Consider the following 24904-nt stretch of genomic DNA (forward strand, 5'->3'; position numbering starts at 1 on the left):
AAAGAATAGATAAATTATAATTAAAATAGTAATAATAATAACAGTAAATAGTAGTAAATAATAATAAAAATAAATAAATATAAATTCAGAAAAGCAGTGTATTTTGCTGTAAAAAACAAACAAAACATCGATAAAGTTTAAAGTTATAGTTAAAAGTAATATAAATTAAAATAAATAGGCGCTCTAATGTAAAATAAACTGTAATGATGCCTTCAGGGTTCAGTTTACAGATGTTCTGTGTAACAGCATCATCCAGTGGTGTAGGGCAGGCATCTTTCAATCTAAACTTTTCTATTTTTGGTTTGTTTGTAAAATTAAATAGTAATGAGTACTAATCATTGAAATGGCTTCTAAAACATGTTTGGATGGATGTAGGCTAATAGATCAAACACTGCAGTTAAACCTGGAGGGAACAGACGGCTGACTTTGTAACCTTAGATGACCCATGATGCACGGCAAATGTCAGTGTTCATGTTCAGACCTGAAAAAAAAACAAACCTTTTACTTTTTAAAATTGTATTTATTTTTGTGCAAGAGAAATGGCAGACTGAATTATACATACATAATAATGAAGATCATACAGATTGTACAGAATGTATTGTGCATAACATTTTTTGCTCTAATTATATTTTTATATGACAGTAATTACAACTCTAGAATTAAAATAGTAATTATATTTTTCAGTTACATTTATCATCAGGTAAAGCGCTAAATGACAGTGCGTTATGTTTTGAAGCAGGTTTAGCGATACATTGGTTTATGCCATGAGAATTACAGCTGATTAAAAATATGATAGATATTAATCATGTTTGATGCTGAACAGTGAGCTGTAAGCAAAGTTTAAATGGATCTCATATCTGATCAGAGTGTCAGAGTTGGTATTGTCTCTGAGCACTACTGTATTACACAAGAACTTTCCTCTTTCACTTTTCATCCACTTCATCAAATGGAATTTCCATTTCTGTTTCTCCGAGTTTCTTCATCTCCCTCTCTGGATAAAATGGCATCTCCAGGAAAGCTTTGTTTTCCTTTGATGTCAGCTGACCTTCACACAGGAAGTCATGTATCTTCTGCCATGAGTCCATCTCCAAACGCCAGAGTGCAGCTCTGGCTCTGATGAACTGAGAGATTTCAGTCTCGCTGCCTTTGCCCAGACTAATGCTGTCTTTACAGATGGAGAAGACATCCATGCCGAGGAAGAGAGCGCTGAACGTGATGGTACTGACACTGACTGAGTTGGAGCGGGCAAGAGGCCCTTTGGCTTCTGCCTGACCAATATCTGGGATATCTGCCGCCACCCTGGGCACGTTACGTAATGCTTTTTCTTCCTGCACTGCCCCTCTGCCAGCACTTACAGCCAGCTCCTCAGTTTTTAACTTCTTAAAGGCTGAGACCTTTTGAACAAGATTTCGGATATCATACCCAGCTTTACCAAGCACAATGCCTACTCCCACAACCACATCTATCTGGCTCGTTTTCCTAATGGTGACCTCCTCCAGACAATCCTGGAGACACTGCATATCCTCCATGAAGCTCTGGAAGGTCTCACTGGCTTTCTTTTGATGTTTATGGTTCACGCCAACCTCTGTGGCGGTGGTGACGGCACTGTTGACTCTGCTAGTAATTCCCAGCCCCAAACCAGTCATTGTCAGAACTAGAGACGCTCCAGCTGTTACAGGACCTAATGCCAAACCAACGATGGAAATCACACCTCCAGCTGCCCTCACCGAGCTGCCTGCCACACTGGAGATCTTTGCCCCCATATTCATCCTGTCTAGCTGAACAGCATTCTCCTCCAGGTCTTCTAGAGACTGCAGCATCCTGGGCTTTCGCTCGCTGAACTCACTGATGAAGTCAGAACATGGTTCCTCCTGAAACAGGAACACCGTCCGGAAGCTCTGGTTCAACCTGATGAAGAGAAAAGAGGAAAGATTAAATAAGATGACACAACTCAAAATGTTAATATGTTACTTTAAATTCTGTATGAAAATATTAGATTTGGGATATGGTTTTCTTTTTTGGATCAACATAAAACTGAAATAAACAGAAGTGACTACAATATTCCATGAAATAAATTCAACTTATACTGAGGTATTAACAGCTGGACAAGAACCATAACCCAAGGATCCACTCATTTTTGAGTGATTATAGAAATCATGGAAAATCAGGTTTATGTCATTTGAGTTATGAATTATAATAATATTGCCTCTAATTTCCATTAGTTGCAGTAAATTGAGTCTACAGCCATGCTGCTGTGTCTCCAGCTCCTCAACTTTGTATTTTATCTTGTTCTATTTTGTTGTCTATTTTTGGTGCGTGATTTTCTTTTTATACATATTTGTATTTTATTTTCATTGCCAACGGCTGCTTCTTTGACATTTGGGGCCAATAAACAATATAATCAATATAGATGGTTAATGCTTACCTGATTTCATCAAGCTGATTAATGTGATGAAACATCCTTTGTATGTCATCTTCAGACAAATCCACATCGATGTCTACCAGAGTTTCGTCGTTCAAATTCAGGCAAAAGTCACTGAAGGAGCTGTGAAAGACACAAATTAATTTTTTTTATGTTAGATGTCTATTTTGCAAAATGTGCATATTATTTTGATGAAATGTCTCTTTACCTTTTCTCTAACTTCTCACAGATTTTCTGGGTGGTCTTGATGTATCTGTTCAGCTGATATGACAGCACTTCCACATTCTGAAGTTTGGGAAGGAAGAAGACACTTGTATCGCTTTTAAACTTGAGGAGGAGATGGCAGATTTTCCGTGCAGCAGTGATGACAACCTGAACTTGTTCGAGGCTGATCCCTTCTGGCAAATGTAACCCCTGGTTCTCCTCCATGAACACATGGAGTGAGGTGACCGCCAGATTCTCCACTGCATCCAGGAAGCAGTGGAGCTTCTCCAGGCCACTCAGAGTGTCCTTCAGCACAGCAGCCAGCTCCTTCTCCAGTTCTGCACGTCTGCTGGCTGCAGTCAACAGGGTCACCTTGCTCTTCATATATTTCAAAAAGGCCTTACCTTTGTTCTCTGACTGGGTAACATGGCCGATTTTTAGGCCGATGCTGTCAGCCCTATCTTTGATGTCCACCATCATGTGCAACTCTTTCTCCCTCCCAAGCATCCATTCAGGGCTCCTCTCACAGAACTCTCTCACTGTGTCGATGTAGATGAGGGTATCTGCGGTGTAGCAGCACAAGGCCTCCTGTAGTTCTTTTCTGAAACACAAAACATCATCCAGTTTGTGAGATTTCAAAACAAATTCAAACTGAACTGTTGTTGTAGAGTGGCAGGAAGCTGCGTCAGACAGCCTCATTTCATCTTCATCAAAATATCAATGAAAGAACAACAAAACGACCACAAAGAGACACTAAATGAGACGTTAATAAGTAAAATCAATAACTACAAAGAGACACTAAACTGCAACAAAATGACTACAAAGAGACACTAAATGACTGCAAATGACTCACTTCATCTCCCTCTCTGGATAAAATGGCGTCTCCAGGACAGCTTTGTTTTCCTTTGATGTCAGCTGACCTTTGCACAGGAAGTCATGGATCTTCTGCCATGAGTCAATCTCCGAACGCCAGAGTGCAGCTCTGGCTCTGATGAACTGAGAGTCTTCAGTCTCGCTGCCTTTGGCCAGACTGATGCTGTCTTTACAGATGAAGAAGACATCCATGCCGATGAAGAGAGCGTTGAGCCCGATGAAACCGGCTCTTGCTGAGTTGGAGAGGGCGAGAGGCGCTTTGGCTGCTGCCTGACCAATATCTGGGATATCTGCCGCCATCCTGGGTACGTTACGTAATGCTTTTCCTTCCTGCAATGCCACTCTGCCAGCACTAACAGCCAGCTCCTCAGTTGTTAAAATATAAGCTGAGGCAGCATCAACAATTCCATCGATAGCCTTCCCAGTAGCACAAACGTTACCAAACAACTTGCCTATTCCCACAACCACATCTATCTGGCTCGTTTCCCTTTTGGTGACCTCCTCCAGACAATCCTGGAGACACTGCACATTCTCCATGAAGCTCTGGAAGGTCTCATTGGCTTTCTCTTTATGTTTATGGTTCACGACAACCTCTGTGACGGTGGTGACTAAACTGTTGACTCCGCTGGTAATTCCCAGCCCCAACCCAGTCATTGTCAGAATTAGAGACGCTCCAGCTGTTACAGGAATTAATGCCAAACCAATGATGGAAAGCACACCTCCAGCTGCCCCTACCGAGCTGCCTGCCACACTGGAGATCTTTGCCCCCTTATTCATCCTGTCTAGCTGAACAGCATTCTCCTCCAGGTTTTCTAGAAACTGCAGCATCCTGGGCTTTCGGTCGCTGAACTCACTGATGAAGCCAGAACATGGTTCCTCCTGAAACAGGAACACCGTCCGGAAGCTCTGGTTCATCCTGATGAAGAGAAAAGAGGAAATTAAGAAAGACTAAATAAGATGACACAACTCAAACGGTTAATATGTTGAAATAAGCAGAAGTGACTACAATATATCATAAAATAAATTCAAATTATACTGAGGTATAAACAGCTGGACAAGAACCATAACCCAAGGATCTTCTCATTTCTGAGTGTCTATAGAAATCATGGAAAATCAGGTTTATGTCATTTGAGCTATGAATTATAATAATTTTGCCTCTAATTTCCTTTAGTTGCAGTAAATTGAGTCTACAGCCATGCTGCCGTGTCTCCAGCTCCTCAACTTTGCATTTTTTCTTGTTCTATTTTGTTGTCTATTTTTGGTGAGTGATTTTCTTTTAATACATATTTGTATTTTATTTTCATTGCCAAAGGCTGCTTCTTTGACATTTGGGGACAATAAACAATATAACCAATATAGATAGTTAATGCTTACCTGATTTCATCAAGCTGATTAATGTGATGAAACATCCTTTGTATCTCATCTTCAGACAAATCCACATCAAAGTCTACCAGAGTTTTGGTGTTCATATTCAGGCAAAAGTCACTGAAGGAGCTGTGAAAGACACAAATTATTTTTTTTTATATTAGATGTCTATTTTGCTAAATGTGCATATTGTTTTGATGAAATGTCTCTTTACCTTTTCTCTAACTTCTCACAGATTTTCTGGGTGGTCTTGATGTATCTGTCCAGCTGATATGACAGCACTTCCACATTCTGAAGTTTGGGAAGGAAGAAGACACTTGTATCTCTTTTAAACTTGAGGAGGAGATGGCAGATTTTCCGTGCAGCAGTGATGACAACCTGAACTTGTTCGAGGCTGATCCCTTCTGGCAAATGTAACGCCTGGTTCTCCTCTGTGAACACATGGAGCGAGGTGACCGCCAGATTCTCCACTGCATCCAGGAAGCTGTGGAGCTTCTCCAGGCCTCTCAGAGTGTCCTTCAGCACAGCAGCCAGCTCCTTCTCCAACTCTGCACGTCTGCTGTCTGCAGTCACCTGGGTCACCTTGCTCTTCATATATTTCAAAAAGGCCTCACCTCTGTTCTTTGACTGGGTAACATGGCCGATGCTGTCAGCCCTATCTTTGATGTCCAACATCATGTGCGACTCTTTCTCCCTCCCAAGCATCCATTCAGGTCTCCTCTCACAGAACTCTCTCACTGTGTCGATGTAGATGAGGGTATCTGCGGTGTAGCAGCACAAGGCCTTCTGTAGTTCTTTTCTGAAACACAAAACATTATCCAGTTTGTGAGATTTCAAAACAAATTCAAACTGAACTGTTGTTGTGGAGTGGCAGGAAGCTGCGTCAGACAGCCTCATTTCATCTTCATCAAAATGTCAATGAAAGAACAACAAAACGACCACAAAGAGACACTAAATGAGAAACTAATAAGTACAATAAATTACTACAAATAGTCACTAAATGACTACAAAGAGACATTAAGCGACTACAACGAAATGCACAGACACAAAACGACTACAAAGAGACACTAAATGACTACAAAGACACTAAATGACTACAGAGAATTGCAGAGACACAAAACAGCTACAGAGAGACTCAAAAAGACAACAAAATGACTACAAAGACACTAAATGACTATAAACTAACAAACTAATTGTCACACATATAGTATGTATGTATGTATGTATGTATGTTTGAATGACTAAAACATAACCAGAAGGCCTCTTATATATAGAGGCCTATATCGTCTACATACATCAGTGGTTCCCAACTTGGGGGTCAGGACCCCTCCAATGGGTCCCAAAAGATGAATCTGAGGGGTTGTAGGATGATCGGATGGCAAATCATGAAAAGAATACTTATACTTTGCAATTACATTTTTTTTTTCACATGCTCCTCTAATCTTGTGAAATAGGCTAATGGCTATAAAGACTATGATACTATTCAGATAAAACAGGACAAAGGTCATAATGCACAGACTTTTTTTGTTTGTCGTTGCATTTACAGGATTTGACCAGCAGATATCACCAGAGCACAAATGGTTTATCAGTTTACAAGTTCAAGTTTTTTTTTCCAACAATATTCTACTTATTCTTTTAGGCACAATAATCTGCAATAGCCTATAATATATTTTAAATTATTTTAAAGTGATGATTAATACAAGAGGTTGACATACCAAAAGCCAAGAGGTCCGTACTTCTCTATTTGTTGCCTTTGTTTATAAGATACATTACTTTCTACATTTATTTAACACTAAAAAACAACCTCACATAAGGATGTAATTTAGGGTTAAAACCCACTCGAATCTCGGATTTATTTCACATGTTCATAACACACTGTGTATTGGAGTTTCAAAGATCTGTCTCCTAATAATACACATATTTTTACTTTATTTGACACTCTGCTGTTACTACAGGCTTTTCTCTCTTATTCTGTGCAAAAATACTTCAAAGATTTAAGCTCTTTACCTTGCAGCAGACATGTTTGTCCTCTGCATATGCTGTCTCCAGTTCCTTATCAGGTCCTCGTCTTATTATTAGGTCTACCTGCAAGGTTAAAATAAAAATAAATCAAGATTGGACCTCTGATTGTTTCCTATAGAGACAACCAACTCATGTGTTGGCTGAATCTGCCAAAATCTAAATCTAAATCATAATCACCAGTTTAGCCTAACTGTTCAGGAAGTTTTGACGGATGTTGACTAACTTCCTTTTTTCTTACGAGGCTGAAACAATGAGTTTGAACAGAGTCAGCAGCACACTATGGATGTATTAGCAGCACTCCTAAAAGGAGACAAATGCACTAAATACGTTTTAATTTAGAAAAGAGAAACTATGAGCTATCATCTCTCTGTAAACTTAAAATTAACAATGCATTTATGCTACTTTATATGCTACTGCACTACATTTCAGAGGGAAGACCTTTTAATGTACCTGTTAGAGCAGGGCAACCTGCTGCTTTGATTATTTAGAAAATCCAGTAATGATACCTCATCAAATTCTCAGCATCTGTGCTCAATGTTTATTTAACTATATAACTATAACTATAACTATATAAGTTTTCAACAAAGTTACACACATTCCAACAAACTCACAACCGCCCAACCTCCTCGGACACCCAAAAAGTAATCAAACGAATAGATAAATTATAATTAAAATGTTAATAATAATAACAATAAATAGTAATAAATAATAATAAAAAAATATATATATAAATATAGAAAAACAGTGTATTTTGGTGTAAAAAAACAAAACAAAACATAGATAAAGTTTAAAGTTATAGTTAAAAGTAATGTGAAATAAAATAATTAGGCGCTCTAATGTAAAATAAACTGTAATGATGCCTTCAGGGTTCAGTTTACAGAAGTCCTGTATAACAGCACCATCCAGTGGTGTAGGGCAGGCATCTTTCAATCTAAATTTTTCTATTTTTGGTTTGTTAGTAAAATGAAGTAGTAATGAGTAATAATCATTGAAATGGCTTCTAAAACATGTTTGGATGGATGTAGGCTAATAGATCAAACACTGCAGTTAAACCTGGAGGGAACAGACGGCTGACTTTGTAACCTTAGATGACCCATGATGCACGGCAAATGTCAGTGGTCATGTTCAGATCTGAAAAAAACAAACCATTTACTTTTTAAAATAGTATTTATTTTTGTGCAAGAGAAATGGCAGACTGAATTATACAAACATAATAATGAAGATCATACAGATTGTACAGAATGTATTGTGCATGACATTTTTTGCTCTAATTATATTTTGATATGACAGTGATTGCAACTCTAGGATTAAAATAGTAATTATATTTTTCAGTTACATTTATCATCAGGTAAAGTGCTAAATGACAGTGTGTTATGTTTTGAAGCAGGTTTAGTGATACATTGGTTTATACCATGAGAATTACAGCTGATTAAAACTTCCTCAAAGATAGATTGTAATGATGTTTGATGCTGAACAGTGAGCCGTAAGCAAAGTTTAAATGGATGTCATATCTGATCAAAGTGTCAGAGTTGGTATTGTCTCTGAGCACTACTGTATTACACAAGAACTTCCTCTTTCACTTTTCATCCACTTCATCAAATGGAATTTCCATTTCTGTTTCTCCGAGTTTCTTCATCTCCCTCTCTGGATAAAATGGCATCTCAAGGAAAGTTTTGTTTTCCTTTGATGTCAGCTGACCATTGCACAGGAAGTCATGGATCTTCTGCCATGAGTCAATCTCTGAACACCAGAATGCAGCTAGGGCTCTGATGAACTGAGAGAATTTAGTCTCGCTGCCTTTGGCCAGACTGATGCTGTCTTTACAGATGAAGACGACATCCATGCCGAGGGAGAGAGCGCTTAACACGAAGGGACCGGCTCTTGCTAACTTGGCGATGGCAAGAGGCACTTTGGCTGCTAACTGACCAATCTCTGGGATATCTGCCACCACCCTGGCCACGTTACGTAATGTTTTTCCTACCTGCACTGTGCTTGTGCCAGCACTTAAAGCCAGCTCCTCAGTTTTTAACAACTCAGCAGCTGAGGCAGTATTAACAATCTTTTCGATACCACACCGAATATTTGTAAAAATCCTTGTCAGACAATAATGAAGACACTGCACATCCTCCATGAAGCTCTGGAAGGTCTCACTGGCTTTCTTTTGATGTTTACGGTTCACGCCAACCTCTGTGGCGGTGGTGACTAAACTGGTGACTGTATTGGTAATTCCCAGCCCCACCCCAGTCATTGTCAGAGCTAGAGACGCCCCAGCTGTTACAGGAATTAATGCCAAACCAACGATGGAAAGCACACCTCCAGCTAACCCCACCGAGCTGCCTGCCACACTGGAGATCTTTGCCCCCTTATTCATCCTGTCTAGCTGAACAGCGTTCTCCTCCAGGTCTTCTAGAAACTGCAGCATCCTGGGCTTTCGCTCGCTGAACTCACTGATGAAACTAGAACATGGTCCCTCCTGAAACAGGAACACCGTCCGGAAGCTCTGGTTCATCCTGATGAAGAGAAATTAAGAAAGACTAAATAAGATGACACATCTCAAAAGGTTAATATGTTACTTTAGAATTCTGTATGAAAATATTAGATTTGGGATATGGTTTCTTTTTTGGATCCACATAAAACTGAAATAAGCAGAAGGGCTACAATATTTCATAAAATAAATTACAAATTATACTGAGGTATAAACAGCTGGACAAGAACCATAATCCAAGGATCTTCTCATTTCTGAGTGCTTATAGAAATCATGTAAAATCAGTTTATGTTATTTGAGTTATGAATTGTAATAATTATGCCTCTAATTTCCTTTATTTGCAGTAAATTGAGTCTACAGCCATGCTGCTGTGTCTCCAGCTCCTCAACTTTGCATTTTTTCTTCTTCTATTTTGTTGTCTATTTTTGGTGAGTGATTTTCTCTTTATATATATTTGTTTTTTATTTTCATTGCCAACGGCTGCTTCTTTGACATTTGGGGCCAATAAACAATATAACCAATATAGATGGTCAACGCTTACCTGATTTCATCAAGCTGATTAATGTGATGAAGCATCCTTTGTAAGTCATCTTCAGACAAATCCACATCGAGGTCTACCAGAGTTTCGTCGTTCATATTCAGGCAAAAGTCACTGAAGGAGCTGTGAAAGACACAAATACATTTTTTTTTATATTAGATGTCTATTTTGCAAAATGTGCATATTATTTTGATGAAATGTCTCTTTACCTTTTCTCTAACTTCTCACAGATTGTCTGGGTGGTCTGGATGTATCTGTCCAGCTGATATGACAGCACTTCCACATTCTGAAGTTTGGGAAGGAAGAAGACACTTGTATCTCTTTTAAACTCGACGAGGAGAGGGCAGATTTCCCGTGCAGCAGTGATGACAACCTGAACTTGTTCGAGGCTGATCCCTTTTGGCAAATGTAACGCCAGGTTCTCCTCCATGAACACATGGAGTGAGGTGACCGCCAGATTCTCCACTGCATCCAGGAAGCTGTGGAGCTTCTGCAGGCCTCCCAGAGTGTCCTTCAGCACAGCTGCCAGCTCCTTCTCCAACTCTGCACGTCTGCTGTCTGCAGTCACCTTGCTCTTCATATATTTCAAAAAGGCCTTACCTTTGTTCTCTGACTGGGTAACATGGCCGATTTTTAGGACGATGCTGTCAGCCCTATCTTTGATGTCCACCATCATGTGAAACTCTTTCTCCCTCCCAAGCATCCATTCAGGGCTCCTCTCACAGAACTCTCTCACTGTGTCGATGTAGATGAGGGTATCTGCGGTGTAGCAGCACAAGGCCTTCTGTAGTTCTTTTCTGAAAAACAAAACATCATCCAGTTTGTGAGATTTCAAAACAAATTCAAACTGAACTGTTGTTGTAGAGTGGCAGGAAGCTGCGTCAGAAAGCCTCATTTCATCTTCATCAAAATATCAATGAAAGAACAACAAACGACCACAAAGAGACCCTAAATGAGAAACTAATAAGTACAACAAATGACTACAAAGAGACACTAAACGACTACGAAGAGACACTAAATGGCTACAAGGAGACACAAAGCAACTACAAAGAAACTCAAAAAGACAACAAAATGACTACAGAGACACTTAATGACAAACTAACAAACTAATTATCACACATATAGTATGCATGTATGTATGTTTGTATGTTTGTATGACTAAAACATAACCAGAAGACCCTCTTATATATAGAGGCCTATATTGTCTACATACATCAGCTGTTCCCAACTTGGGGGTCAGGACCCCTCCAATAGGTCCCAAAAGATGAATCTGAGGGGTTGTAGGATGATCGGATGGCAAAGTATAAAGAATACTTATACTTTGCAATTAAGTTATTTTGTTTCACATGCTTCTCTAATCTTGTGAAATAGGCTAATGGCTATAAAGACTTTGATACTATTCAGATAAAACAGGACAAAAGTCATAATGCACAGACATTTTTTGTTTGTAGTTGCATTTACACAATCTGACGAGCACATGTTGCCAGAGCACAAATGGTTTATCAGTTTACAAGTTCGAGGTTTTTTTTCCAACAATATTCTACTTATTCTTTTAGGCTCAATAATCATCAATAGCCTATAATATATTTTAAATGATTTTACAGTGATGATTAATACAAGAGGTTGACATACCAAAAGCCAAGAGGTTCGTACTTCTCTATTTGTTGCCTTTGTTTATAAGATACATTACTTTCTACATTTATTTAACACTAAAAAACAAACTCACATAAGGATGTAATTTAGGGTTAAAACCCACTCAAATCTCGGATTTATTTCACATCTTCATAACACACTGTGTATTGGAGTTTCAAAGATCTGTCTCCTAATAATACACATATTTTTACTTTATTTGACACTCTGCTGTTACTACAGGCTTTTCTCTCTTATTCTGTGCAAAAGTACTTCAAAGATTTAAGCTCTTTACCTTGCAGCAGACATGTTTGTCCTCTGCATATCCTGTCTCCAGTTCCTTATCGGGGCCTCGTGTTATTATTAGGTCTACCTGCGTGGTTAAAATAAAAATAAATCAGGATTGGACATCTGATTGTTTCTTATAGAAACAACCAACTCATGTGTTGGCTGAATCTGCCAAAATCTAAATCTAAATCTAAATCACCAGTTTAGCCTAACTGTTCAGGATGTTTTGAGAGATGTGGCAGTTTGGTTTCATTTCCCTTTAAGAATTGAACCACCACACCCAAATAACTTTTTTTTTTACGAGGATGAACCAATGAGTTCTGAACAGAGTCAGCAACACACCATGGATGTATTAGCAGCACTCCTAAAAGGTGACAAATGCACTAAATACTTTTTTAATTTAGAAAAGAGAAATTATGAGCTATCATCTCTCTGTAAACTTAAAATTAACAATGCATTTATGCTACTTTATATGCTACTGCACTACATTTCAGAGGGAAGACCTTTTAATGTACCTTTTAGAGCAGGGCAACCTGCTGCTTTGATTATTAAGAAAATCCAGTAATGACACCCCATCAAATTCTCAGCATCTGTGCTCAATCTTTATTTAACTATATAACTATAACTATAACTATATAGGGAGGGAACAGACGGCTGACTTTATAACCTTAGATGACCCATGATGCACGGCAAATGTCAGTGGTCATGTTCAGACTTCACAAACAGTGTACATACATACATGGGTAGGGGGTGTGGGGGGGCAAAGGAGGACGGTCTGCAGGACATATAATAATGCACACAGTGCACTTTCATAGACAAAGCTATCGGAGTTACCCTGCACTATATTCAGTTTTAACAGTTTTCTTCATCTCCTTGTGTTTTTATATCTGGTATATTTTTTTTTACTTTGTACTTTGCACTAGTAACTTTTTTACTGCCTTTTTACTAACATGTTTTGCACTATGGAACTGTGATGCTTGAAACTTGAATTTCCCTCGGGATCAATAAAGTTACTATCTATCTATCTATCTATCTTAATGACTAAGAAGGGACACCAAATGACTACAAAGAGACACTAAACAACTACAAAGAAATGCAGAGACACAAAACAGCTACAAAGAGACATTAAACAACTACAAAGAGACACCAAATGACTACAGAGACACTAAATGGCCACAATTAGAGACACAAAATGGCTACAGAGAAATGCAGAGACACAAAACAGCTACAAGGAGACTAAAAAAGACAACTAAATGACTACAAACTAACATAAACTAATTGTCACACATATAGTATGCATGTATGCATGTATGCATGTATGTATGTATGTATGTATGTTTGTATGATTAAAACATAACCAGAAGGCCTCTTATATATTGAGGCCTATATCATCTACATACATCAGTGGTTCCCAACTTGGGGGTCAGGACCCCTCCAATGGGTCCCAAAAGATGAATTTGAGGGGTTGTAGGATGATCGGATGGCAAAGCATAAAGAATACTTATACTTTGCAATTACATTTTTTTTTCACATGCTCCTCTAATCTTGTGAAATAGGCTAATGGCTATAAAGACTATGATACTATTCAGATAAAACAGGACAAAAGTCATAATGCACAGACATTTTCTGTTTGTCGTTGCATTTACACAATCTGACCAGCAGATGTCGCCAGAGCACAAATGGTTTATCAGTTGAGTTCAAGGTTTTCTCTTCCAACAATATTCTACTTATTCTTTTAGGCACAATAATCTGCAATAGCCTATAATATATTTTAAATGGTTTCACAGTTATGATTAATACAATAGGTTGACATACCAAAAGCCAAGAGGTTCGTACTTCTCTATTTGTTGCCTTTGTTTATAGGATACATTACTTTCTACATTTATTTAACCCTAAAAAACAACCTCACATAAGGATGTAATTTAGGGTTAAAACCCACTCAAATCTCAGATTTATTTAACATCTTCATAACACACTGTGTATTGGAGTTTCAAAGATCTGTCTCCTAATAATACACATATCTTTACTTTATTTGACACTCTGCTGTTACTACAGGCTTTTCTCTCTTATTCTGTGCAAAAGTACTTCAAAGATTTAAGCTCCTTACCTTGCAGCAGACATGTTTGTCCTCTCCATATGCTGTCTCCAGTTCCTTATCAGGGCCTCGTCTTATTATTAGGTCTACCTGCGAGGTTAAAATAAAAATAAATCAAGATTGGACATCTGATTGTTTCATATAGAGACAACCAACTCATGTGTTGGCTGAATCTGTTAACATCATCAGTTTAGTTTAACTGTTCAGGACTTTTGTTGACAAAACTTCAACAGTTGACGCAGTTTGGTTTAATTTTCCTTTCTCCACATCAGCAGGTCGAACCAACACCAACTCAACTAACTGATTTTCTTTATTTACGAGGCTCAAACAAAGAGCCATAACAGTCAGCAGGATGCTGCCTTAACAGGCTGTCGGAAATAAACTGGAAAAACAAAGTTCGGAAACTTGTGTTTGGTGGATTATTTCTCTGTTGTTACGATGCTAATGGTCATTGTATTTTATATGGTTGGAAAGCCTGTTTATTTACCTGAGGATGAAGTTAGGTCCCAGATTGTGGAGATATTGGATCGCCACTGGCTGCAGAATCTCATCCCGATATCTCACTGCATTGAGATGGCCTTCAATGATGACAAGCCTTGTTTTGCCAGTGAGGGAGATGCCGCCCCACACCATGACACTGCCCCCATCAAAAGCTGTTACTCCATCGGTGCAACAATCAGCATAGTGTTCTCCGCGTCGTCTCCATACTTTGACCCTGCCATCCAACTTTGGCAGACAGGACCTGGACTCATCACTGAACATGACATTCCCCCACATGTTCAGGTTCCATTGTCTGTGTTGTCGACACCAGCGCAAACGGGCCTGATGGTGAAGGGCAGTCATTGCGGGCTTCCTGGCAGCCTTATGAGAATACACTGTTTACCATTGGCAGAGCATTTTGGCAAATATTTCTTGGGCGCTACCCACATAATCAGCTGTGCTGCTCATCCCACAAATGCATGATCCTTACAAGTTGGACATCATAGTGAAGGTAAATAAACAGGCTTTCCAACGATGTAAAATACAATGACCATTAGCATTGTAACAACAGAGAAATAATCAACCAAACACAAGTTTCCGAACTTTGTTTTTCCAGTATATAATTTGACATGACCCAAAGCAATGATAGAAGTGATTGTTACTTATAGGAACATTTCGCTTCCTGGCAGCAGGTTAAGAAAGGTGGGGACCAGTGGTGGAATGTAACTAAGTACATTTACTCAAGTACTGTTCTTAAGTACAATTTCCACATAGGCCTACATATATGTTAGTTCTAGCCTACTTGAGTATTTCCATTTTATAGTACTTTATATGCTACTGCACTACATTTCAGAGGGAAGACCATTTAATGTACCTGTTAGAGCAGGGCAACCTGATGCTTTGATTATTTTGAAAATCCAGAAATGATACCCCATCAAATTCTCAGCATCTGTGCTCAATGTTTACTCATTTATTTATTTATATATTATTATTATTTATATTATATTTTTATTTCTTATTATATAACCGCCAACCCTCCCCGGACACCCAAAAAGTAATTAAACGAATAGATGAATTATAATTAAAATAGCAATAATAATAATCATAATAATAATAATAATAATAATAATAAATAGTAGTAAATAATAATTAAATACATAAATATAAATGTAAGAAAGCAGTGTATTTTGGAGTAAAAAAAACATAGATAAAGTTTAAAGTTATACTTAAAAGTAATATAAATTAAAATAAATAGGCGCTCTAATGTAAAATAAACTGTAATGATGCCTTCAGGGTTCAGTTTACAGAAGTCCTGTGTAACAGCACCATCCAGTGGTGTAGGGCAGGCATCTTTCAATCTAAACTTTTCTATTTTAGTTTGTTTTTAAAATGAAGTAGTAATGAGTAATAATCATTGAAATGGCTTCTAAAACATGTTTGGATGGATGTAGGCTAAGAGATCAAACGCTGCAGTTAAACCTGGAGGGAACAGACGGCTGACTTTGTAACCTTAGATGACCCATGATGCACGGCAAATGTCAGTGGTCATGTTCAGACTTCACAAACAGTGTACATACATACATGGGTAGGGGGTGTGGGGGGGCAAAGGAGGACGGTCTGCAGGACATATAATAATGCACACAGTGCACTTTCATAGACAAAGCTATCGGAGTTACCCTGCACTATATTCAGTTTTAACAGTTTTCTTCATCTCCTTGTGTTTTTATATCTGGTATATTTTTTTTTACTTTGTACTTTGCACTAGTAACTTTTTTACTGCCTTTTTACTAACATGTTTTGCACTATGGAACTGTGATGCTTGAAACTTGAATTTCCCTCGGGATCAATAAAGTTACTATCTATCTATCTATCTATCTTAATGACTAAGAAGGGACACCAAATGACTACAAAGAGACACTAAACAACTACAAAGAAATGCAGAGACACAAAACAGCTACAAAGAGACATTAAACAACTACAAAGAGACACCAAATGACTACAGAGACACTAAATGGCCACAATTAGAGACACAAAATGGCTACAGAGAAATGCAGAGACACAAAACAGCTACAAGGAGACTAAAAAAGACAACTAAATGACTACAAACTAACATAAACTAATTGTCACACATATAGTATGCATGTATGCATGTATGCATGTATGTATGTATGTATGTATGTATGTATGTATGTATGTTTGTATGATTAAAACATAACCAGAAGGCCTCTTATATATTGAGGCCTATATCATCTACATACATCAGTGGTTCCCAACTTGGGGGTCAGGACCCCTCCAATGGGTCCCAAAAGATGAATCTGAGGGGTTGTAGGATGATCGGATGGCAAATCATGAAAAGAATACTTATACTTTGCAATTACATTTTTTTTTTCACATGCTCCTCTAATCTTGTGAAATAGGCTAATGGCTATAAAGACTATGATACTATTCAGATAAAACAGGACAAAGGTCATAATGCACAGACTTTTTTTGTTTGTCGTTGCATTTACAGGATTTGACCAGCAGATATCACCAGAGCACAAATGGTTTATCAGTTTACAAGTTCAAGTTTTTTTTTCCAACAATATTCTACTTATTCTTTTAGGCACAATAATCTGCAATAGCCTATAATATATTTTAAATTATTTTAAAGTGATGATTAATACAAGAGGTTGACATACCAAAAGCCAAGAGGTCCGTACTTCTCTATTTGTTGCCTTTGTTTATAAGATACATTACTTTCTACATTTATTTAACACTAAAAAACAACCTCACATAAGGATGTAATTTAGGGTTAAAACCCACTCGAATCTCGGATTTATTTCACATGTTCATAACACACTGTGTATTGGAGTTTCAAAGATCTGTCTCCTAATAATACACATATTTTTACTTTATTTGACACTCTGCTGTTACTACAGGCTTTTCTCTCTTATTCTGTGCAAAAATACTTCAAAGATTTAAGCTCTTTACCTTGCAGCAGACATGTTTGTCCTCTGCATATGCTGTCTCCAGTTCCTTATCAGGTCCTCGTCTTATTATTAGGTCTACCTGCAAGGTTAAAATAAAAATAAATCAAGATTGGACCTCTGATTGTTTCCTATAGAGACAACCAACTCATGTGTTGGCTGAATCTGCCAAAATCTAAATCTAAATCATAATCACCAGTTTAGCCTAACTGTTCAGGAAGTTTTGACGGATGTTGACTAACTTCCTTTTTTCTTACGAGGCTGAAACAATGAGTTTGAACAGAGTCAGCAGCACACTATGGATGTATTAGCAGCACTCCTAAAAGGAGACAAATGCACTAAATACGTTTTAATTTAGAAAAGAGAAACTATGAGCTATCATCTCTCTGTAAACTTAAAATTAACAATGCATTTATGCTACTTTATATGCTACTGCACTACATTTCAGAGGGAAGACCTTTTAATGTACCTGTTAGAGCAGGACAACCTGCTGCTTTGATTATTTAGAAAATCCAGTAATGATACCTCATCAAATTCTCAGCATCTGTGCTCAATTTGTATTTAACTATATAACTATAACTATAACTATATATGTTTTTCAACAAAGTTACACACATTCCAACAAACTCACAACCGCCCAACCTCCTCGGACACCCAAAAAGTAATTAAAAGAATAGATAAATTATAATTAAAATAGTAATAATAATAACAGTAAATAGTAGTAAATAATAATAAAAATAAATAAATATAAATTCAGAAAAGCAGTGTATTTTGCTGTAAAAAACAAACAAAACATCGATAAAGTTTAAAGTTATAGTTAAAAGTAATATAAATTAAAATAAATAGGCGCTCTAATGTAAAATAAACTGTAATGATGCCTTCAGGGTTCAGTTTACAGATGTTCTGTGTAACAGCATCATCCAGTGGTGTAGGGCAGGCATCTTTCAATCTAAACTTTTCTATTTTTGGTTTGTTTGTAAAATTAAATAGTAATGAGTACTAATCATTGAAATGGCTTCTAAAACATGTTTGGATGGATGTAGGCTAATAGATCAAACACTGCAGTTAAACCTGGAGGGAACAGACGGCTGACTTTGTAACCTTAGATGACCCATGATGCACGGCAAATGTCAGTGGTCATGTTCAGATCTGAAAAAAACAAACCATTTACTTTTTAAAATAGTATTTATTTTTGTGCAAGAGAAATGGCAGACTGAATTATACAAACATAATAATGAAGATCATACAGATTGTACAGAATGTATTGTGCATGACATTTTTTGCTCTAATTATATTTTGATATGACAGTGATTGCAACTCTAGGATTAAAATAGTAATTATATTTTTCAGTTACATTTATCATCAGGTAAAGCGCTAAATGACAGTGTGTTATGTTTTGAAGCAGGTTTAGTGATACATTGGTTTATACCATGAGAATTACAGCTGATTAAAACTTCCTCAAAGATAGATTGTAATGATGTTTGATGCTGAACAGTGAGCCGTAAGCAAAGTTTAAATGGATGTCATATCTGATCAAAGTGTCAGAGTTGGTATTGTCTCTGAGCACTACTGTATTACACAAGAACTTCCTCTTTCACTTTTCATCCACTTCATCAAATGGAATTTCCATTTCTGTTTCTCCGAGTTTCTTCATCTCCCTCTCTGGATAAAATGGCATCTCAAGGAAAGTTTTGTTTTCCTTTGATGTCAGCTGACCATTGCACAGGAAGTCATGGATCTTCTGCCATGAGTCAATCTCTGAACGCCAGAATGCAGCTAGGGCTCTGATGAACTGAGAGAATTTAGTCTCGCTGCCTTTGGCCAGACTGATGCTGTCTTTACAGATGAAGACGACATCCATGCCGAGGGAGAGAGCGCTTAACACGAAGGGACCGGCTCTTGCTAACTTGGCGATGGCAAGAGGCACTTTGGCTGCTAACTGACCAATCTCTGGGATATCTGCCACCACCCTGGCCACGTTACGTAATGTTTTTCCTACCTGCACTGTGCTTGTGCCAGCACTTAAAGCCAGCTCCTCAGTTTTTAACAACTCAGCAGCTGAGGCAGTATTAACAATCTTTTCGATACCACACCGAATATTTGTAAAAATCCTTGTCAGACAATAATGAAGACACTGCACATCCTCCATGAAGCTCTGGAAGGTCTCACTGGCTTTCTTTGATGTTTACGGTTCACGCCAACCTCTGTGGCGGTGGTGACTAAACTGGTGACTCTATTGGTAATTCCCAGCCCCACCCCAGTCATTGTCAGAGCTAGAGACGCCCCAGCTGTTACAGGAATTAATGCCAAACCAACAATGGAAAGCACACCTCCAGCTAACCCCACCGAGCTGCCTGCCACACTGGAGATCTTTGCCCCCTTATTCATCCTGTCTAGCTGAACAGCGTTCTCCTCCAGGTCTTCTAGAAACTGCAGCATCCTGGGCTTTCGCTCGCTGAACTCACTGATGAAACTAGAACATGGTCCCTCCTGAAACAGGAACACCGTCCGGAAGCTCTGGTTCATCCTGATGAAGAGAAATTAAGAAAGACTAAATAAGATGACACATCTCAAAAGGTTAATATGTTACTTTAGAATTCTGTATGAAAATATTAGATTTGGGATATGGTTTCTTTTTTGGATCCACATAAAACTGAAATAAGCAGAAGGGCTACAATATTTCATAAAATAAATTACAAATTATACTGAGGTATAAACAGCTGGACAAGAACCATAATCCAAGGATCTTCTCATTTCTGAGTGCTTATAGAAATCATGTAAAATCAGTTTATGTTATTTGAGTTATGAATTGTAATAATTATGCCTCTAATTTCCTTTATTTGCAGTAAATTGAGTCTACAGCCATGCTGCCGTGTCTCCAGCTCCTCAACTTTGCATTTTTTCTTCTTCTATTTTGTTGTCTATTTTTGGTGAGTGATTTTCTCTTTATATATATTTGTTTTTTATTTTCATTGCCAACGGCTGCTTCTTTGACATTTGGGGCCAATAAACAATATAACCAATATAGATGGTCAACGCTTACCTGATTTCATCAAGCTGATTAATGTGATGAAGCATCCTTGTAAGTCATCTTCAGACAAATCCACATCGAGGTCTACCAGAGTTTCGTCGTTCATATTCAGGCAAAAGTCACTGAAGGAGCTGTGAAAGACACAAATACATTTTTTTATATATTAGATGTCTATTTTGCAAAATGTGCATATTATTTTGATGAAATGTCTCTTTACCTTTTCTCTAACTTCTCACAGATTGTCTGGGTGGTCTGGATGTATCTGTCCAGCTGATATGACAGCACTTCCACATTCTGAAGTTTGGGAAGGAAGAAGACACTTGTATCTCTTTTAAACTCGACGAGGAGAGGGCAGATTTCCCGTGCAGCAGTGATGACAACCTGAACTTGTTCGAGGCTGATCCCTTTTGGCAAATGTAACGCCAGGTTCTCCTCCATGAACACATGGAGTGAGGTGACCGCCAGATTCTCCACTGCATCCAGGAAGCTGTGGAGCTTCTGCAGGCCTCCCAGAGTGTCCTTCAGCACAGCTGCCAGCTCCTTCTCCAGCTTTGCACGTCTGCTGTCTGCAGTCACCTTGCTCTTCATATATTTCAAAAAGGCCTTACCTTTGTTCTCTGACTGGGTAACATGGCCGATTTTTAGGACGATGCTGTCAGCCCTATCTTTGATGTCCACCATCATGTGAAACTCTTTCTCCCTCCCAAGCATCCATTCAGGGCTCCTCTCACAGAACTCTCTCACTGTGTCGATGTAGATGAGGGTATCTGCGGTGTAGCAGCACAAGGCCTTCTGTAGTTCTTTTCTGAAAAACAAAACATCATCCAGTTTGTGAGATTTCAAAACAAATTCAAACTGAACTGTTGTTGTAGAGTGGCAGGAAGCTGCGTCAGAAAGCCTCATTTCATCTTCATCAAAATATCAATGAAAGAACAACAAACGACCACAAAGAGACCCTAAATGAGAAACTAATAAGTACAACAAATGACTACAAAGAGACACTAAACGACTACGAAGAGACACTAAATGGCTACAAGGAGACACAAAGCAACTACAAAGAAACTCAAAAAGACAACAAAATGACTACAGAGACACTTAATGACAAACTAACAAACTAATTATCACACATATAGTATGCATGTATGTATGTTTGTATGTTTGTATGACTAAAACATAACCAGAAGACCCTCTTATATATAGAGGCCTATATTGTCTACATACATCAGCTGTTCCCAACTTGGGGGTCAGGACCCCTCCAATAGGTCCCAAAAGATGAATCTGAGGGGTTGTAGGATGATCGGATGGCAAAGTATAAAGAATACTTATACTTTGCAATTAAGTTATTTTGTTTCACATGCTTCTCTAATCTTGTGAAATAGGCTAATGGCTATAAAGACTTTGATACTATTCAGATAAAACAGGACAAAAGTCATAATGCACAGACATTTTTGTTTGTAGTTGCATTTACACAATCTGACGAGCACATGTTGCCAGAGCACAAATGGTTTATCAGTTTACAAGTTCGAGGTTTTTTTTCCAACAATATTCTACTTATTCTTTTAGGCTCAATAATCATCAATAGCCTATAATATATTTTAAATGATTTTACAGTGATGATTAATACAAGAGGTTGACATACCAAAAGCCAAGAGGTTCGTACTTCTCTATTTGTTGCCTTTGTTTATAAGATACATTACTTTCTACATTTATTTAACACTAAAAAACAACCTCACATAAGGATGTAATTTAGGGTTAAAACCCACTCAAATCTCGGATTTATTTCACATGTTCATAACACACTGTGTATTGGAGTTTCAAAGATCTGTCTCCTAATAATACACATATTTTTACTTTATTTGACACTCTGCTGTTACTACAGGCTTTTCTCTCTTATTCTGTGCAAAAGTACTTCAAAGATTTAAGCTCTTTACCTTGCAGCAGACATGTTTGTCCTCTCCATATGCTGTCTCCAGTTCCTTATCGGGGCCTCGTGTTATTATTAGGTCTACCTGCGTGGTTAAAATAAAAATAAATCAGGATTGGACATCTGATTGTTTCTTATAGAAACAACCAACTCATGTGTTGGCTGAATCTGCCAAAATCTAAATCTAAATCTAAATCACCAGTTTAGCCTAAATGTTCAGGATGTTTTGAGAGATGTGGCAGTTTGGTTTCATTTCCCTTTAAGAATTGAACCACCACACCCAAATAACTTTTTTTTTTACGAGGATGAACCAATGAGTTCTGAACAGAGTCAGCAACACACCATGGATGTATTAGCAGCACTCCTAAAAGGTGACAAATGCACTAAATACGTTTTAATTTAGAAAAGAGAAATTATGAGCTATCATCTCTCTGTAAACTTAAAATTAACAATGCATTTATGCTACTTTATATGCTACTGCACTACATTTCAGAGGGAAGACCTTTTAATGTACCTTTTAGAGCAGGGCAACCTGCTGCTTTGATTATTAAGAAAATCCAGTAATGACACCCCATCAAATTCTCAGCATCTGTGCTCAATCTTTATTTAACTATATAACTATAACTATAACTATATAGGGAGGGAACAGACGGCTGACTTTATAACCTTAGATGACCCATGATGCACGGCAAATGTCAGTGGTCATGTTCAGACTTCACAAACAGTGTACATACATACATGGGTAGGGGGTGTGGGGGGGCAAAGGAGGATGGTCTGCAGGACATATAATAATGCACACAGTGCACTTTCATAGACAAAGCTATCGGAGTTACCCTGCACTATATTCAGTTTTAACAGTTTTCTTCATCTCCTTGTGTTTTTATATCTGGTATATTTTTTTTTACTTTGTACTTTGCACTAGTAACTTTTTTACTGCCTTTTTACTAACATGTTTTGCACTATGGAACTGTGATGCTTGAAACTTGAATTTCCCTCGGGATCAATAAAGTTACTATCTATCTATCTATCTATCTTAATGACTAAGAAGGGACACCAAATGACTACAAAGAGACACTAAACAACTACAAAGAAATGCAGAGACACAAAACAGCTACAAAGAGACATTAAACAACTACAAAGAGACACCAAATGACTACAGAGACACTAAATGGCCACAATTAGAGACACAAAATGGCTACAGAGAAATGCAGAGACACAAAACAGCTACAAGGAGACTAAAAAAGACAACTAAATGACTACAAACTAACATAAACTAATTGTCACACATATAGTATGCATGTATGCATGTATGCATGTATGTATGTATGTATGTATGTATGTATGTATGTATGTTTGAATGACTAAAACATAACCAGAAGGCCTCTTATATATAGAGGCCTATATCATCTACATACATCAGTGGTTCCCAACTTGGGGGTCAGGACCCCTCCAATGGGTCCCAAAAGATGAATTTGAGGGGTTGTAGGATGATCGGATGGCAAAGCATAAAGAATACTTATACTTTGCAATTACATTTTTTTTTCACATGCTCCTCTAATCTTGTAAAATAGGCTAATGGCTATAAAGACTATGATACTATTCAGATAAAACAGGACAAAAGTCATAATGCACAGACATTTTCTGTTTGTCGTTGCATTTACACAATCTGACCAGCAGATGTCGCCAAAGCACAAATGGTTTATCAGTTGAGTTCAAGGTTTTCTCTTCCAACAATATTCTACTTATTCTTTTAGGCACAATAATCTGCAATAGCCTATAATATATTTAAAATGGTTTCACAGTTATGATTAATACAATAGGTTGACATACCAAAAGCCAAGAGGTTCGTACTTCTCTATTTGTTGCCTTTGTTTATAAGATACATTACTTTCTACATTTATTTAACACTAAAAAACAACCTCACATAAGGATGTAATTTAGGGTTAAAACCCACTCGAATCTCGGATTTATTTCACATGTTCATAACACACTGTGTATTGGAGTTTCAAAGATCTGTCTCCTAATAATACACATATTTTTACTTTATTTGACACTCTGCTGTTACTACAGGCTTTTCTCTCTTATTCTGTGCAAAAATACTTCAAAGATTTAAGCTCTTTACCTTGCAGCAGACATGTTTGTCCTCTGCATATGCTGTCTCCAGTTCCTTATCAGGTCCTCGTCTTATTATTAGGTCTACCTGCAAGGTTAAAATAAAAATAAATCAAGATTGGACCTCTGATTGTTTCCTATAGAGACAACCAACTCATGTGTTGGCTGAATCTGCCAAAATCTAAATCTAAATCATAATCACCAGTTTAGCCTAACTGTTCAGGAAGTTTTGACGGATGTTGACTAACTTCCTTTTTTTTTACGAGGCTGAACCAATGAGTTTGAACAGAGTCAGCAGCACACTATGGATGTATTAGCAGCACTCCTTAAAGGTGAAAAATGCACTAAATACTTTTTTTTAATTTAGAAAATAGGAATTATGAGCTATCATCTCTCTGTAAACTTAAAATTAACAATGCATTTATGCTACTTTATATGCTACTGCACTACATTTCAGAGGGAAGACCTTT

At 37.7% G+C, this 24904-nt stretch overlaps 1 protein-coding gene and 1 pseudogene across 3 annotated transcripts; both read right to left on the reverse strand.

Moving 5' to 3' along the window:
• Positions 1–499: 499 nt before the first annotated feature.
• Positions 500–24193, reverse strand: LOC119501444. 3 transcript variants are annotated; one of them, XM_037791806.1, is made up of 8 exons: positions 24153–24193; positions 13934–14011; positions 5079–5663; positions 4874–4993; positions 3480–4415; positions 2631–3227; positions 2426–2545; positions 500–1908 (listed from the first exon to the last, which is right to left on the reverse strand). In XM_037791806.1, the coding sequence occupies exons 2-8, from the start codon at positions 13960–13962 to the stop codon at positions 924–926; spliced, it is 3372 nt and encodes a 1123-aa protein (XP_037647734.1). In that variant the 5' UTR covers positions 13963–14011; positions 24153–24193; the 3' UTR covers positions 500–923. The 3 variants fall into 3 exon arrangements, with proteins under 3 accessions (XP_037647734.1, XP_037647733.1, XP_037647732.1); XM_037791805.1 differs by lacking the exons at positions 13934–14011; positions 24153–24193 and adding exons at positions 6872–6949; positions 14108–14233; XM_037791804.1 differs by lacking the exons at positions 4874–4993; positions 5079–5663; positions 24153–24193 and adding exons at positions 9913–10032; positions 10119–10706 and having other exon boundaries at positions 13934–14223.
• On the reverse strand, positions 18563–22567 carry LOC119501452 (annotated as a pseudogene).
• Positions 24194–24904: the final 711 nt, after the last annotated feature.

The sequence above is a fragment of the Sebastes umbrosus genome, chromosome 14, assembly GCF_015220745.1.
Source record: "Sebastes umbrosus isolate fSebUmb1 chromosome 14, fSebUmb1.pri, whole genome shotgun sequence".
In the NCBI taxonomy this organism is placed as follows: Eukaryota; Metazoa; Chordata; class Actinopteri; order Perciformes; family Sebastidae; genus Sebastes; species Sebastes umbrosus.

What these genes read in the sequence shown, in the direction of transcription:
- LOC119501444 (XM_037791804.1), bottom strand. Translation starts at nt 13,962, where the DNA reads ATGGAGAGGACAAACATGTCTGCTGCAAG. An exon ending in TGTGAGAAGTTAGAGAAAAG is followed by an intron (nt 10,033 to 10,118) that starts GTAAAGAGACAT and finishes TGTCTTTCACAG; the next exon opens with CTCCTTCAGTGACTTTTGCC. An exon ending in TATCCAGAGAGGGAGATGAA is followed by an intron (nt 3,228 to 3,479) that starts GTGAGTCATTTG and finishes TTTGTGTTTCAG; the next exon opens with AAAAGAACTACAGGAGGCCT.